The sequence below is a fragment of the Ictalurus punctatus genome, chromosome 6 (genome assembly GCF_001660625.3).
Source record: "Ictalurus punctatus breed USDA103 chromosome 6, Coco_2.0, whole genome shotgun sequence".
NCBI classification, from domain to species: Eukaryota; Metazoa; Chordata; class Actinopteri; order Siluriformes; family Ictaluridae; genus Ictalurus; species Ictalurus punctatus.
This window is the reverse complement of record NC_030421.2, coordinates 26,485,161-26,503,568: the sequence shown is the minus strand read 5'-3', so window position 1 is coordinate 26,503,568 and position 18,408 is coordinate 26,485,161. Positions and strand designations below refer to the sequence as shown.

The 18,408-nt window shown below is 36.5% G+C and overlaps 1 protein-coding gene across 1 annotated transcript; it reads right to left on the bottom strand.

The window, feature by feature from the left end:
• Window positions 1–915: 915 nt before the first annotated feature.
• marco (macrophage receptor with collagenous structure) lies at window positions 916–9,434 on the bottom strand. Its single transcript, XM_047155936.2, has 17 exons — window positions 9,274–9,434; window positions 7,920–8,021; window positions 6,659–6,765; window positions 6,445–6,568; window positions 5,686–5,748; window positions 4,625–4,696; window positions 4,394–4,492; window positions 3,908–3,952; window positions 3,665–3,736; window positions 3,498–3,551; window positions 2,800–2,895; window positions 2,668–2,712; window positions 2,506–2,550; window positions 2,379–2,414; window positions 2,150–2,233; window positions 1,803–1,964; window positions 916–1,463 (listed from the first exon to the last, which is right to left on the bottom strand). The coding sequence occupies exons 1-17, from the start codon at window positions 9,389–9,391 to the stop codon at window positions 1,333–1,335; spliced, it is 1,455 nt and encodes a 484-aa protein (XP_047011892.2). The 5' UTR covers window positions 9,392–9,434; the 3' UTR covers window positions 916–1,332.
• Between the last annotated feature and the right edge of the window lie 8,974 nt (window positions 9,435–18,408).

The window sequence follows — 18,408 nt, the reverse complement described above, 5'->3', positions numbered from 1 at the left end:
CAAAAGCAGTAAATTTTGTGGCCCTTCTGAAGCTCCCTACCACCCGAAAAACCTCAGACCTCCTCGTATGCCACGTCTTCTGGCTGCACGGCATCCCCTAGGATATTGCCTCTGACCAAGGGCCTCAGTTCATTTCAAGTCTGGAGGTCTTTCTGTAATGCTTTGAGGCCACAGTCAGTTTGTCCTCTGGACTTCACCCTCAGACTAGTGGTCAGGCAAAGCGGGCCAACCAGGAACTGCAAGCAGTGCTGCGGTGCATCACTGCCAACAACCCCACCATCTGGAGTATGCCCACAACTCCCTAACTAATACTGCCAACAGCATATCCCCCTTCGAGTGCTCCCTGGGCTAACAGCCTCCCTTGTTCCTGGTCCAGGAAGATGACATCGCCATCACCTCCATGCAGCCTCACCTCCATCATTGCCGCTGGGTATGAAAAGAGGCTCGTTCCATCCTTCTCTTCTCCACTGAGTGCAACCGTCGCCTGGCTGACCGTCATGAGGTTCCAGCTCCCAACTACCAGCTGGGCCTCTGACTGAGGCTAAGAAACTCTCCCCTCATTATCTGGGTCCTTTCACCATTGAGAGCATTATCAAACCCACTGCTGTCAAATTCAAACTCCCCAGGTCCCTGGGCATCCAACCCAACTTTAACATCTAAGCCCATTCATGACAGCCCATTTTTTTTCATCTTCAGTAAATGCTTTATCTGGGTCAGGGTTGTGGTGGATCCAGCGCTTATCCTTGGAATACTGGGCACATGGCAGGAATACACACTAAATGGGAAGACAGCTTATAGCAGGACACATGGACACAGCCCAGGATCAAACCATCAACCCTGGAGCTGTGACATGACAAGCCTACCTGCTGCACTCCAACAAAAATTTCAACATAAAATTAATGCTGAGTGCTGTGGTTTCGTGCATTTTTGTTTATTGATGTTACTTTATGTTACATACTTTGGGGAGTAACCTTGTGTGTAGGAAACATAGTATATATATTGAATAAACAAATAAATAAATGTGTCTATCCTTGCTGTAATAATGTAATGGCTAATGCACAAATACAGACAGGAAGGCTCTATTTAACGGTTTATAGGGTATCTCCAAATAAGATTGAAATGTTAGAGGAGTAGAGATAGGTGGAGAAAGTCAGTGACTGTCACCATGTTATCTTTAAATCTTCAACGTGCATTACTGTATTACAACTGTGAGTATAAAAAAAAACATTGCATACAATCAGTCCAATTTGCATGTGTGTGTGTGTGTGTGTGTGTGTGTATGTATGTGTTGACTGGGTGGGTGGGGGCGGGTGGGTTGGTTGTTTTGGCCATTCAGGAACAGGTTATTCCAGCATCCTCACTGTGTTGGCAGTCATTCACTCCAATGCCTCGATGTTTACAATCAAATACGCTGGCCTCTGTTCCTGTACACTGCAAGTCATCCAGCCAGATCCGACCTGTTCCTGGAATACATCATGCACAGCACCATGTTTAGACCCACCTCCCCTCAAGGTTTTGGATGAGGATGTCAGTGTTAGTTACACAAATTTGAAAAACAAATTTTGTAAGAATTGTTTTTAAAAACCCTACTACAAATAGCATGCTGTCATAGCATGTTGCATCATCATTGAAAAATCTCATTTGGCACTAATCTTTCAGAAAAAAAAATTATTTAACTGATAATACTGTATGTGTATGCAAGACTCGCTTTGGATGTTGTTAACCTGATGTTACACTGATTTTTAACTAAATAAATGAGTATAAGATAAACAATATAGAAACAAGAAGCTGTAGTGACTCACCTTGTGGCGCTGTGAAAACACGTGTAGCTCGCTGGAAACCCAGCATTTTACACAATACTGTGGCGTCCACTGTGTCAAAGCTGTCATCACACACCGTGCCCCACTCTGAGTTATACAGTACCTCTACTCTGCCTGACGTAGAAGAGCCAATCAAGCGCACCACTAATGAGACAAACACAGGTCAGACATAAATTAGATACTCTGCAGATGATACGAGATACAATCAAGTAGATGGACACGCGCGCACACACACACACACACACACACACACACACACACACACACACACACACACACACACACACACACACAATATTCAATAATAAGTCCATTAGAAATATAATTACATGTATTAGCTTGCCGTTCTCCCTTATTTCCTTTAGGACCTGTAAGTCCTTGATCTCCTTTTTGCCCCTTTTGACCCATAGGACCTGGAGGTCATAAATATAGCAAGATAAACACATTAACCATAGAATTAAAAAGACCCATAGTTCATAAACCATTTATACTGATATATATGCTGCACAATCTACACATACACAGATAAAAAGAAAAAAAAGATACTTCTACACATACCTGCATCACCCTTTGGTCCCTGTAAACCAGGAGAGCCTACAAGATTGTGTGAGAGAGAGAGGCTAGTAAGAAGATCTTGAACATGTACAATTAATCTCAGAATAAACATTCACTTCAGTATACTCACCAGTGTCTCCTTTACTGCCTTGCGCCCCTTTACTTCCAGATAAACCTGCACATTGTGTATACTATAAATATACCTTCATAATTCCTTCAAGATCATATTATAATTATATAGTACATAAACCTAATGTCTGTAACATAATAATCAGTCTAATATTTTATTTACCAGCCAATCCTCTGTCTCCCTTTGCCCCTGGAACACCAGGACGACCTAGAGGAATTTGCATATTATTATAAAACTTCATACCTACACTATGTGTGATCCAATTATAGTCAGTGTGACTTGTGCTCTGCTTACCTGCAATGCTTTCTCCCTTGTTTCCCTTCTCTCCAGCTGAACCTTTCGCTCCAGCGGGCCCTTGCAGCCCATTTGGGCCCATTGGTCCAGGAGATCCTGAGAGTTCAAGAAAAAGTTCACATTAACTGAGACTTCAGTTAGTACCAGGTTAATTCAGCTGGACTGGTGGTTAGATGCACATTTTGCTCGCCCATCAAGTGGTTAGACCATTGTTACTGGGCAATACTAGGGATGTGAAATTTTGAGCTAGCTACAAATCAATCCAAGAATCAGTCAATGCTCTGATACTGTTCACTATTGAGAATAAGAATGACACAAAATTCTGTTTGGATATTGTTCTCCATTTAAGATCACTCAGCATTCTGATGCTGCTCTTTATTGAGAGTTTGGCCACAGCACGACTTCTTTAAACAGTCAATGTGTGCTAGCTGTAGGCCTCTAGCTGTAGTTTCACGTTGATTATTAACATCTCCTCTTGAGAACAAAGTTTCACATTCGTCACTGGAAAGTTGAAATTAAAACTCTCTGAAGAACAAAGGATTTTAATGCAACCCAGACAGCTCTCTTTTTTTCAGTGTGTTATAACACAGGATAATTTTTTTCTGAAAATTTATGACAAGAATATTGTCTAATGTACTCTATCCTGTTAAAGTATCACAAGAGTGGGGTGTTCATATGGAATGTTATCTTATTCTCACCACTTGGCCCTGGAGCACCCTTTGGTCCTTGTAAGCCTTGTATTCCTTTAGGTCCTATAGAACAGGTGGAAAATGCTTAGTACACAGCGGACTTGATAAACCGTATGTTTAAAAAAAAAAAAAAAAAAAAAAAACTTTATTATGAACGTGGTGATGTCCTGGATCACCTGTTGGTCCGCTGTTCCCTGGGGGCCCAGCACTACCTGGTTCTCCTGGCTGACCTTTTGCACCTGGAAGACCTGGAGAGAATAGACAGTAAGATCAGATTAAATTATTAATGTTATATGACTGCAATGACAGTTTTCAAACACACCTTACAATCAAATCATTTTTAATTATTTAATTTTTGGAAAATTTAGAATGTATAACACTTGATGGGTTATTTAGAAGCATTTTAGATTAATACAAACCTGGTAGTCCATTAAGTCCTTTTTGACCATTAATACCAGAGACACCTGGAGAGGAAAGAGGAGAGAGATGAGAGAGATTACTGAGAGATTTACAAGGCGGAAAGATATATAGTATATGCATGGTAGAACCTGCAGTATCTTTATAGTATCCTACTACTGACTAAAGAACAAAGCTATACAGTGCATATTAGAATTGCAGTAGAAGTAGGTGGTAGAAGAATTATGGTTTCAGGTTGTTTGTGCATCCATCTGAGATTCTCATTAGAGCGATATCTCAACAATGTTTAGTTGAATGTTTGTAGGATTTATAAGGAATTATCATCGTTATTAGCTGATGATTTTGAAATTGATCCAAACAGGGTCAACGTCACAGCAAGGTCAAATGTCTGAAATGTCAGAAAATTCTGCTTTGTCATCTATCTCTATAAATTATACATTGTATGGAGTTGTCTAAGGTGCACAGAAGCAATGCATGCAGTGCTTTACCAGGGGGTCCTGAGAGCCCAGGTGGGCCTACTTGTCCTTTAATGCCTGTTTCTCCTTTATCTCCCTTTTGACCCATGGCTCCAGGCTGGCCTGCTTTACCTTTAAAACGTGTAGGCACAAAGACATGGGCAGATTTGTATAGTAAGTACATAGAGCAAGGCTGTGACACAATAAACAGATAAGCACATACACATAGAAAAAGCCAGGTTATACTATATTTCACATACTGACCTGGTGATCCAGGGTCTCCTTTAAGTCCTGGTGTTCCTGGGAGTCCATCTAAACCTTTAGCACCAGGTGGACCTGACAATAACAGATGTAGGACAAGATCAAGTACTAAGATTAGGCAATAGGAGATGGTTGTTTTCCCCTCTAAACATAAAAGTACTTAAATTTTACTTATAAACAGGTTTCAATACTAAAACAACAAAGGCAACAAAATTAAATAAGTATAATGACTCTTTAGCACCCCCATTGTGTGCAACATGTAGTAAGTGTTTATTTAAAATAATATGCAGTTTGAACAATTACCTACAAGTATTTATTGTTATAAAAGTAGTTATTGTTATACAACCACCACAACACACAACCCCCTCCCCTGCCTGTGGGATCCCTTCATTGTATATAAATGTCTGTAAATAAGAAGAAATCAAGAAAATAACCAAACTAGTTTTGATTCATATTTATAAAGACTATGCATTTTTAACATCTTTTTTTCACTTCAGTACTCTCAGGTGAACATAACCTAACCCTATATGACCTGAACATAATCTCTGTAATGTAAAAATTATTTCAAGGCCATCTAAGGCTTAACATACTTAATCATTCATGCTGAAAATAGCTGCATTTAGTAAATAATTACAATGGATCATTTGGACTCTAGTAGTATGTAAGGGGATAAAGGATAGAACATGCATGTTCATTATTTCTGCATGTAATCCTGAGATTACACACTCCAAGTCAGTACTGGTCAGTCGGAGGCACTGTACACACAAACTTTAGTGAGCAAATTCAAGCTTGAGGATATTTGGAGTCTGTTTAAATTTGATCAAGTCTACATGGAATAGATGGGTAAAGTCGTGTATAATGTATCATTCTGGATCAGACTAGGGAAGGGGATGATATATAGGTGGGTTAGGAGCAGAATACAGATTTGACACTTTGCGTTTGGGGCATTAAGGTAATTTAGAGAGCTACTATAGCCTTGTTTTGTGGAATTTGAATTGAAGGAGAGTGTGGTAAGGTTGCTGTGGTGCTGTGATGCAGTTGCACTATTTTAATAGAGAACTCACCCCCAAAACCTTTCATCCCCATAGCTCCTGGTGGTCCAGGAGGTCCTGGAGGTCCAGGAAGTGCTAGTGACAAAAACAAAAACAAACAAACAAACATATAATACATATGTGCATAAGTATATCATGTGGTGCATGTATAGTGGCTGAATGCATATAATTTTTTACTTTACAAACACACTACAAACACACTGTCATTTTATTCATTTTAACTATTAAAGATGCATCTTGAAATGTTTGAAGGGTTTATAGATTTATAAAAAATAATTTTATTTGAAAATGCTTAAGACAAATTCTGATTTGCAGTCTTGTAATGCAAGAGATTTTGCTAATTTATTCATTTCCAGCACAGAAATTAGGTCCTACCCCAGCCAGAACCAATATGTTCAGCGCTACCCGTTTCCTAAATAGGCAACCTGTGAAGCATGTATAGGTTTAACGGAGTCCAAGTTTACTTTCATCTACAATTTCCGTCATAGGCAGAAGGGGGCACTACAATTCGGAAACTGCTACATTAATAGAGGTCACAAAACAGAATATGCTCTGGGTTTGAAATCCATGGCAAAATTGTTTGTTTACTGGAATTCTTTGGATATGTCAATGTTAATTAAAAACAAAATGAATAAATGTGTTTATGCAGTGCAGATACAGCTCTGCTAATGGTAAAATACGGTTATGCACCCTTTTGCGTGTGTGTGTGTGTGTGTGTGTGTGTGTGTGTGTGTGTGTGTGTGTGTGTGTGTGTGTGTGTGTGCAAGAGACCTTTCTCCTGTGTGATGTTGTCCACTCGATACTGGAGCTGGAGAGCACTGGAATTGAGTAGGTACACTTGTGACATCAGAGACTCCAGACCTCTCTCATCCCCACACAGGCTGGACAGGCAATGCTAAAGAAAGTCCAGAATTCCCTCAATTAAAGCTGTATTAGTATGTTTGTATCTATATGTGTGCCAGTGTGTGTATATGTATATGTTTACCTGATCTAAAGGAGAGCTCTGTTGTGATAAAATGGTGGAGGATTCATGCTGATCTGCATTTTGTTTCCTTGTCAGTTCAGAGTGAACCCATGCCTCCAGAGTGAAGACTACACACAGTACATGCATAAACAAACAAAAGAATAGACCAAGACTACATCACCACCTTTAATTTGATTTCCTGAAACATATCATGAGCTTAGCATTATCTTATATTATTTGGTTAAATAAATCTACTTTATAATCAATAAATAAATAAATAAATAATATTTTAAAGAACATTTCAAATTATATTGCTCAAAACAAGCATTACGGTCCTGTTGTGTGTCACAACAGGTGGTTATGGGTCACAAAAATCTGTTATAATGTTTTTATATGTGATTAATAGATTGAATAATTGTAAGACAAACAGTCTTCATCTAGAATATTTACTGTTCCTAAAATGTGGATTTTCTGAGAAAAATTCTGAGATTTTCTTGAAAATTATGAGATTATTATCAATGTTAATAAAAATAATAAAATTTTATATAACATTAATAAAAAATCCAAGTCACTTCATAACAAGGTACACAAATTAGTATATATTAATACTTAACTAATTTTGTACAAATTATCTTTTTAATGTTACAATATAAATTGACAGGCTGAATTACAGTAAACTACCTTAAATTAAGGCCATTTAAGACATTATTTATTCCTTTATTCCATTATTAAACCAAGCATAGATGCCAAAACCATTATCTCTAAGCAAAACCAGCAAGCATGCATTTTTAATCAATAGATGAACAAATTATAACATTTATTTAAAATGTGCTTGTCTCTCTCTGTCTCTCTCTCTCTCTCTCTCTCTCTCTCTCTCTCTCTCTCTCTCTCTCTCTCTCTCTCTCTCTCTCTCTCTCTTTCTCTCTCTCTCTCTGTGTGTGTGTGTGTGTGTGTGTGTGTGTGTGTGTGTGTGTGTGTGTGTGTGTGTGTGTGTGTGTGTGTATGTTTCTTGTGAAATTTGAAGAACTGTGTTTGTATAGGACATTTTTGGATTACTGGAATATAATAATACCATAAGTGGAAACTAAAAAGAACGCACAAGTAAAACTCATTTAATATCACATTTACAAGGACATGTTTGTGTCTATTATATAAATCGGTAATTAACAAAAAAAAAATCAAAATACTATAGTCTGTCAAGTATATTTTCAGTATATTCCATTAGCATTATCAGACTTTAGTGAAAGTATTTTACAGTCTTTATTCTCAGATGGTGCTTTACCTTTGTAAGTCAGGAAGACATTCAGTCCTAGTAGTAGAAGAAGAAATATAACAATCACTGGAACACTGTATGCCCTTCCTGATGACTTACTAGGCTTTACATCTGCAAAAGGATCATAAGCATATTATGGTACATACAAACAAGAAGATGCCAAATGAAAACTTTGAACCAAAATTAGAAAGCATTGTGATTTAGCACCTTGCTGTAAGCTACTAAACTGCAGTTTACTAGAGTAGTAGGACTTGTAGTAGTAGTAGTAGTAGTAGTAGTAGTAGTAGTAGTAATAATAATAATAATAATAATAATAATAATAATAACTTTGTAAAGGCTAGAAACCAACATCATTGTCTGTAAAACATTCCATACTGTGCTTTTCAGAACTTTTTCTGAACATTTCCAAAACAATTACATTTTTCTACCAAGAGGAAGAGATCCCTAAGCAATATTTGAAATAAGAATAAGCACATTGTTATTATTAACCACTTAAATGATTTTTTATTTGCTCCCAAACCCAATAACGCTGCTTTTGCCTTTAACCACATCCTGTTTCCCAGTGGTATAAATATGAGATTACATATGTAAAAAAAAAATAAAAATTATCCCGCACTGTGGGGGAAAAAAACAAAGATCTTTCAACATAAAAGAGATGATTGCTGACCAACACAAATCATGTAATGCATTTAAAAATAACTTTAAGCACAATAAGGACTACACAAGGTTTCAAATGCCTGAAACAGAACGTACTGTCCCCACACAGTGAGGAGGATAGTGAGAAACGGAAAAAGTCCCAAAGATTTTTTAGTTTTAGAATGGTACAGTTTATTCCGTTTATTCGCACTGGTGTTGATTCTTCAAGTATGCTTTTTGTAGTTGGAAGCCAGATGTGGATATGCAGACATGGGAAGAACATCTGAGACTCCACGCAGAAAAAAACTCAAGCTAAGGATTGTTTGCAAAGTTTATCTTCATGCAAATGAGAACAAAGGCATCAAAGTGGTGATTATTTTTTAGGAATAAACTCTAAAGAAGCTGTTTAAATTTACCTAAACTATTAAAACTATTAAAAATAACTGAAAGATCATGTTTTAAATAATTACTTTGAAAACATCACATCATTTCAACAACATTTTAGAATTTTGTGTCAGACTTCCCTGTGGTTTGCAAGTTTGCTGTTCCAGTCCATTTTTTGTGTAAAATACTCTGGATTCAAAACCTACTAGTGATATACAGAGGTAGTCTTCACAATTGTATTTACACTGCATTAGGAGCATAGCAGATGTGATGTCTGAAAATTGTGGACTAGTGCTCAAACTGGAATTAACCCAGTTCTGATTTTGGTGCATGTGATACTTACCAGCTGACTGGAAATCATAGCGGTTTGAGCTGGATAAATTCATGTCTGCATCATAGAGAGGGTTTTCTTTACAATATATTGTGTTTTTGTCCTGATTTCCATCTAGTGCTGTCTCCATCTTCTTCACCACAACAAAAAGAGTAAGAGAGCAGAGACTGCAAAACAGATATACACTGTTTTACAAGCTGACTCAACAAATTAGAAGTCATCTGACTATGGACACACATAAGGAAATCATTTCATTGGAAGGTTTATCCCAGAAAGAGGAACAAATACATCCCTTTAACAAATCGCACAATTCTGTTCTCCACCTTTACAGTATGTACACACTGATATTCCATACTGAAATAAAAATAAATATATGTATGTAAATAATATGCAATTCATCCTCAGAATGGAAACTGATACTATAAAACATAAAAGCTAATTAAAGTTGAAACTAATAAAACCTCACTAAAAATGAACTAAATGTGTGTGCATAGTGTCCTGAGATGGACTGGCATATTCCTGTCTTGTCCCCTGTGTTCCCAGGATAGATAAAATGGCTACTGAAGATAAATGAAGGAATGAATGAATGGATGAAAATGAACTAAAACTAAACTGAAATTTGAAACAAAAACAGTCTGGAAAAAGATTCCAGGCCTAAATAATTGTCTCAGTCTGGCCCTGACATACACACTTTTCACAATAACTCAACATCAGTCTTTTGCTGAAGTCGTTGGTCCAAAATCCATAAGTATAATTGTGAGATTTTTGTTTAGAAGTACAGTATTGTGTAAAGTTTTTTTTTTCCTTTTCAAATTTGTACTATATTTAGAGTTTTATGGCAATGACTTAAAGAAAAGAAAACTGAGCTTGTGTTACTGAGAATTGCAGGTAAATGTGCTATAATGCTGTGCAAGCAATTATAAATATCTGTTAACATGTATCATAGTTCTAAAAGTAGAGGCACAAGCTGATTCCGCATATCAGAAGTCATCTGATTGTGGGCACACATTAAAAACATTAACATTTACTGTTCCCCCACAACTGTATTTAAGAAAAGTTAAACAGTTCTTACACAATCAGAACTGTTCTGTTCTTCAGTACTGTGTAGACATGCAATGTATGGGAATTAGATGGATTAGCTTGAATGTACAGTAGATTATTACTACAATGTGAGCCAGCACTGCAGGCCACTAACATAACAGTGTTCAGTTATTTATTTAATTAAAAACAAAATCTTATTTATTTAAGTACAGTGCTCATTACTAGACAGTATCAACTTTATTGTAAATGATAATATAAATATCACGAAATAATATTATGAGATAATATTGTAAATATTTATTTTTCCCAGAAGGCAAAATACTAACAATTATTCTGTTCAAAAGTTTACACCCACTGGCTTTTAATGTATCATGTGGCCTTCTTGAGCATCAGTGAACGTTTGTACCTTTTGTAATAGTTGTGTACAAGTCCCTCAGTTGTCCTCAGTGTGAAAAGATGGATCTCAACATCCTACAGCCACTGTTGGAAGGGGTCACATATACAAATATGCTGGAAAAGCAAATAATGTGCAGGACCTGGAGGATTTTTCTGAAGAACAGTGGGCAGTTTAACTGCTCAGGACAAACAAGGGACTCATGAACAACTATCACAAAACAAAAAAACAGTCGTTGATCATCCAGGTAACAACACACAGGATTAATAATCAAGCGTATGTAAATGTTTGAACTGGTTCATTTGTGTAAATTCAGTTATTATTGTTTCTTGTGGCCTATATGTAAGCATCTGTTTTGTGAAATAGCTTATTTAGGGCAGCACTAAATAAAAAACAAAATGCAATTTTTATGATCCTTCCACTGTCATTTGTATCTGTAGTCCTGGCCAGATGTCAATCTGCATCTTAAAGTAGCTTACATTAAAATATAACATAACATTGTTATAAAACATACAAAATATAACTAACTTTCACAGCAGCAAACAGCAATGCTTAAATCTAGTTGAGGTACATAGACACACATACACAGAATAATAAATAAAATATACAGCTATAATATAATATATAATAATATATAATTATATAATAATATATACAGCTGTTACAATCAAGGTTATGCAGGTAACACAGTAGCTATACAAGCAGAGAAACATTCATGGGGAATCTTAGAGCAAGGGACAATTACAGGTATGAATTAACAGCAGCAACCTCTTAGTGTAAAAAGAGAACTCCTGTCACTATCTTACCAGATACAAGCATGTACTACATATACTGGTCTCAACATATGGCACTTCACCAAGCACCACTTAAGACTAGTGTGTTTGTAGGATTGTATTACTGACTAAAACTGTCTAATCTAATTTAATTATGCTAAAGACAGGAAAACTGGACACTCCAATCAATCCCTGTAACCTGTAGAAATGCATTTACTGATCACAGACCTCTGAAGTCTTTTGCCTGTTCTGAATGTGTGACCTTGTTTACTGCATGTCATTGATTTCTTTATACATTTGTCTGGTTGTGTATTTGATGAGAGCAGCACTCTGTTGCTGATGTGTGTGTTTTGTGCTGATGATCTCCGGTGACCCTGTCAGAGTTCATCTAAGAGCAGAGAGCAGGAGAGGCTTGAAGTGTGCTCTCTTTCTTCAAAACATCCAGGGCAAACAATCATTCATACCAACTAATCAAATTCATGTGCAATTCCTGAAAGGAAATGTTTGGTGTAACGAGATCTGTACATATGTGTGCATATTAATTGATGTCTTACCTGTTAAGTAGTTAAACAAAAAAGACAGATATATTATGTGTGTATATGTGTGTCCTTACACACTATTACTTTTTTGTTCTTTTTATTCCATCTATAGAAACATACAGTGAGTTAAAACATCTTTCTGTGAGAATCGAGAATTGCAACACAGTACAAAGGCTCTGTACACAGGATTATATAAGGTCATGTAGTATGACAAGTGTAAGATGTACAAAAAAAAGTTTACACTGAGACACGGGACAAAGTTTAAACAGGGACACGGTCACAATTGGTCATTCACCCCAACATCATTGTGTCACCTTGCACTAAACCTTCTTATATTTTCATTTTGGACCCTTTTGTTCACTTGTTTTTAATGTACTATATTCTCTACGGTTGTGTTTTATCAATCACTTTGGCTCGGGAATTTGGTGGTAAATGGCGCATTTATATAGCACTTTTTTCCAAAGCGCTTTACATTGTGTCTCGTTCACCCATTCACACACACACTCACAAACCAATGGTAGCAGAGCTGCCATGCAAGGCACTAACTTACCATTGGAAGCAACTTGGGGTTCAGTGTCTTGTCCAAGGACACTTCGGTATGTGGAGTCACATGGTCCGGGAATCGAACCGCCAACCCTACAATTAGTGGGCAACCAGCTCTACCACCTGAGCCACAGCTGCCTGTGGGACAAAGGTTGATTTGTTTATACTCTTTGGTTGATACTAAAGTAAGCATCTGATCAGGAAATAATTCTCTCAGGACTGCCACAACAGTTAGTCTTATACAGCCATTGGGCCTAATTTTTCAAACTTTTAGAAAAGTTGTGTGCAAATGTTTGCATAAGCCAAACTGAACTAAAAAAAAAATCCACCAGACTGAGAAACGTTTCAGACAAACTGACTTTCTTAGTAATTGCATGAATACACTATATGGCCAAACTTTTGTGGACTCCTGACCATCACACTCATGTGTTTTTTGAACATCCCATTCCAGATTTAGTGTCAACTTTGCCTTTATATTATTCAACAGTTAGTTGAGGTGCACTAATTTGATTGGACTAATGGCTTTCCAGTGGTGCTAATATTTAGTATAACCACACTGGAATGTATCACTCTGCTTGTCTGTGTTCACCACGTAAAATTCCAATTCTAGCAACAGTTCCACTGAATCTGTTACTACAGTAGAGTTAGTGAAATCATCAGCAGACATGGCAAATGGTATATTTTTCATGAGTATAATCTCTGACTTAAAATATAAAACTCATTAGATGAACATGAAAAGGAAGAAGGGAAGCCAATTTCAATGGATGTTCATTTACCAGGAATATACATCATTGAGAGCTGGTTAGCCAACGAGCCAAAGGACTATCGATGAGTGGGGATTCTTTGGGGTCTATTTTTGTTCACAGAGCAAAAATAAACAAACTATTTATTGTGTCTGAAATGTCAGTTTATACCTAATACAAATAATCTTTTAAACAGATCTGTGATTTGTTAAGATGTGTTCAATGATCCATCATTCTCATGTTGCAGCAAAGACATTGACCTCCCACTGACACTCTAGCAAGACCTCTGACCTTCCACTGACACTAATGGAATGTCTAATGATGTAGCATGTACAGTACAAAAAGAAAAGAATGAATATATTCAGCAAATTGACATTCTGCAGGTCTATTTACTTTAGCATTATCAGTGCAGTGTAATTAATAATGAATAGATTTTTTTCCCCCCATTACAATATTTATTATCCTGCTTGAACATGTAATTCTATCAAGCAGATAGGTGTTTATACCATGCTTCATTTGAATGGAAACATATGGCTCCATCTATTATTGCTCCAAATCCCTGAGATTTACAGGCTTAAACCAAAGTAGAAAATTGTATGGCTGTTCACACAAGCCAATCTAAACTCACATCTGCTTTACTCTCAATAAGAAAAGATAAAAGATCTTCTATTCTATTCAAAGGCCTCCAGAGTAATGATAAAAAAAAAATCACATAATAGGGTATGCATTTGGAAATGTACCATGCTCACATGCATGTTACCACAACCACAGTGTTTCAGGAAACCAACAAACCTAAAAATTACCACTAATATGGAAGAATGGAATGATGTGTGGCAGGGAGGTTGGGAGTTGTCAAAGAAAAATTTCACCTAGGGTGCCAAATAGATTAACTGTCTGTAGTGATCTGGACTGCTGGTGCAAACCGTACCATACATTAAACCAAGAAAGGCTGGATGAAGGTCAAGGAGGCAGCACTTAAAAGAAAGGTGAACTAATAAAACAAAAACTGATCTTTGCCCAAACCTAACTAGAGAAACAACACAATCAATCTGATTAAATATTGTGTAGATAAAATTGAGTTCTTAAGAGAGAGAGAGAGAGAGAGAGAGAATAGGAATTTATTTATAGCTGCCACAATAACGCTTATATGAAAAATAAACTCCCCTTTGCATCCTTTTAAATGTGACAGAGGTCAAATAATATTGTGCTGTAATAATACAGCTAAATATCCTAGCCAAACTAGGTATGAGTCAAATACACTCACATTCAACTGCTTTTATTTCCAGCAAATTTCTTAACATGCCTAAATATTTGTATTAAAATAAAAAACATTACAAACTGAGACATGAACTGAACAAGTTTCACAGACATTTGATGAGCAGAAATGGAATAATTAGTCCTTGAACAAAGGTGTGTGTGTGGGGGGGGGCAGTGGGGGGGCAGTGGGGGGGGGGGGGGGGGGGTCAATATTAAAAGTAACAGTCAGTATGAGGTGTGTCCACCAGCTGCTTTAAGTACTACAGTGCATCTCATCCTCATGGACTGCACCAGATTTGTCACTTCTTGCTGTGAGATGTTACTCCACTCTTCCACCAAGGCATTTGAAAGTTCTCGATCATGTCTTGGGGACACATGGTTACATGTAATTTTCCACTGCGAGGATGATCAGCTGTCCTTCCTGTCTCCCTGTAGCACTGTGTTAGTCGTCTTACATAACAGACATTACAGTTTAGGCCACATCTGCAGCCCTCATTCCTCCCTGCAGCAGGTCTATGGCATGTTCACGCAGGTGAGCAGGAACTCTAGACATCTTTCTTCTGGTGTTTTTCAGAGTCAGTAGAGAGGCCTCTTTTGTGTCCTAAAGAGAAACTCTTTAGTTTAAGTTATTGTAACTGTGACCTTAATTGCCTACCGCCTGTAAACTGTTAGTGTCATAAGGACTGTTCCACAGGTGCAATAATTGTTTATGGTTCATTGAACAAGCATGAAAAACATTGTTTAAACCCTTTCCAAAAAAGATCTGTAAAGCTTATTTGGATTTTACAAAATTATCTTTAAAATACAGTCCCCTGAAAAAGGGATGTTTCTTTTCTCTTTTTTTTTTTGTAATGCTGTGTTTATTATGGCATCTCAAACAATATAATGACCACAAAATGACTGAAATTTCTTTGGAAAGAACTGAAATCATTTTGCTGTATAAATGTGGACTCTGTTAAAATGTTTCATAATTACAAATTAAGTTCTGAAGACATAGATGTACAGAATATAAGGTATTTGTTATTCAAAAGTGCCAATAATGTTGACCAGATCTGTGGTTTAATTTTTTATGTTGCTTTATAGCTCTGTTAAATCAGATCTGGGCCCTTGGCTATGGTCTCTACTCTGCTACTTCCACCCAGTCATGTGCTAGATAAAAAACAACAACAACAACAACAACAACAACACACACACACACACACACACACACACACACACACACACACACACACACACACACACACACAAAAGAAAACACTTGTTAACAAATGATATCTATGCTTGTTCATCTTTATGAAAATAGCATGCAACAGCATAGAAATAAGAAAAGCTAAACATGCATTGTGTAATATCTATAACATAGTACCATGTTTTGTTTTTATACAGGTTTATAAATACATTATACATTATAGGTATATACTGGCAATCAAGAAAGACACTAACAAACACATGAATATAAGTCAAATCTCACTATAGACACTACTGTGATTCATCTTTGAATAGATCAGTGGCATGCTACTCGCCCATTTAATAGTTTACACAGATTAATCTGCTAGTCTGCTTCAGCGGCACACTATGAGATGTGTGTGAGATGTATGATTATGCTTCTGATTATGATATAAAAAAATCTCTTTACATCATAAACTGTTGGACCAAAAATAAACAGCTTTTTAGAAATAAACCCAAAACCCTTCTGCATGTATTCTACCTAGAGAATTATCCAAATGATTACATTTAAGCTTAGAGAAACCTAGAAATGTTTGCCAATGCTTGAGCTTCCATTAATTTTTAATTACTTAGTGACACACCTGAGAATAGATGATTGTGATTTCTGTTTACGGACATCTAAGAGTATTTTTAGCTCGTTTATATTTGCACTTATTCTCTTGGAAAACAGCTGATTATTTTGAATTCATTCATCTTAAGCAACCACTTTATCTTGGTTTAGGGGTGTGATGGATCTTGGGCACACTGGGTTTGAGGTAAGAATACACCATGTATGGGACTCCTGTCAATCGCAGGGCACCATGAGGACACCTTCCCATCTAAGGGCAAATTAATGTCACCAATCCACCTACAGGAATGTTTTTGGGAGGTGGGAGAAAATGGGAGAACCTGGAGGAGAACATGACGATGGACATGATGAGAATATGCACCGTGAAGAAAGTAACCCAAGCTGAGTATCAAACTGGAGACCCCAGAGCTGTAAGGCAGCAATGTTCCCCACTAACACAGCTGTGCTTCCTGAATATAGTTTGAAACAAGATATTATATAGGTGTTTCAGAGGAAATATAATTTCAACACATATAAACACATATAAATGCCAGGAAATAAAAGCTGGAACTCTAAACTCTCTTTTCATATTCATCTTTTGATCTCAAACCCAAATATCTTTAGTTTACAGCAAAAAAAATGCACACACACACACACACACACACACACACACACACGCACACACACACACACACACACACACACACACACAAAAAAAAACAAAACAAAAAAAAAACAACAACAACAACAAGCAAAAAGAATGGGCTTTCCAGTCCAACAGTCCAGGATTGTACAACAGATTATTCAGCTGTATTTCATTCTTCAGTTTGCTTTTCTCACAAGCTGTTGGTTGAGAATCAATTTAGAAATATTTAGCAATATGAACATTCTTGATTATGTTGAATCAGGAAATAAAATGTTCACATAACTTCCCCAAATATACAGGAAATGTCTCACAGAATGAGTTGCTGTTTCATTAAATCTCTCCAAAAATCTACACAGATAGAAGGAACTGAAAGTGTTCAGTAAACTCTTTTCATGACAATCCATCTTTAACGGTAATAAGTCATTCAAGATGGAAAAACACAGGTCAGTTCATTGGTCAGTATTTAGCTAGAAACTTGACTTGCTTTTCAGCACCAGTCACTCATAAAGTAATTTGGTGAAAATGTTCAAGGATTCAATTATGGATTTGCGTATAAGGTTAAATCCTTTCAGACAAGTTAATAAAGAAAATATATAAATGAAAATATAATAAAGAAATAAATTCACTTAAAAACAATAAGGCAGATGTACCAAACTGTGCCAATGAATGAGTGTTGCCAGTTAGTATAATATGGTAATAATAGTAAATATTAGTTTTTTATTATTGTGTTATTGTTATTATAATTTAGTTCCTGTTGTCATTTCTGTAATAGCACATTCCTCCACTCACCATTCTCTTTTCTCTCTCTCTTGAATTTAAAATCACATGCATTTAGTCATGTTACTGAGACTAAAGACTTCTTCCATAAATGTCTCCTTACAGAAAACTTGACTATTTCAACAATTATACATTTCTCTTTGTCAAATAACAATACATTTTCAATCTGTTTACTGTTACTATAGAAATTATAACTTATTAGACATAGCACATTAGTATAAACCTGTCATTTGCCTTTCAGCTGATGATGTGGTCAACACTTTCTAACCAATTAGAATTGAGAATTCAACAGCACTGTTGTATACATACATATAGACCATGACTGAATGCAGGCCAATGGATTCAAGAGGCTATGTAGAATCTAAACACAATTTAGATGTTGTGTAATATACAGCATACTGATTGAAAATTTTGAAAACAATAATTTTTTTCTTTTTGTTACCCCCCCCAAAGGATTTACAGTTACATTTTTGTCTGTGATGTTTTAAGAAGGCTATATTTTCAAATGTATATCAACTGGTTCATAAGTGAGGTTGTAGTTTTAAGACAAACAGCTTGGTCAGAATTAGGGGGTCATTTACTGTACAGTCAATTGAAAGCGTTGTCCTTTCTTTCCATACAGCCGCTGTTGAGATGTGCTCAACACAAAATCTACTCTAA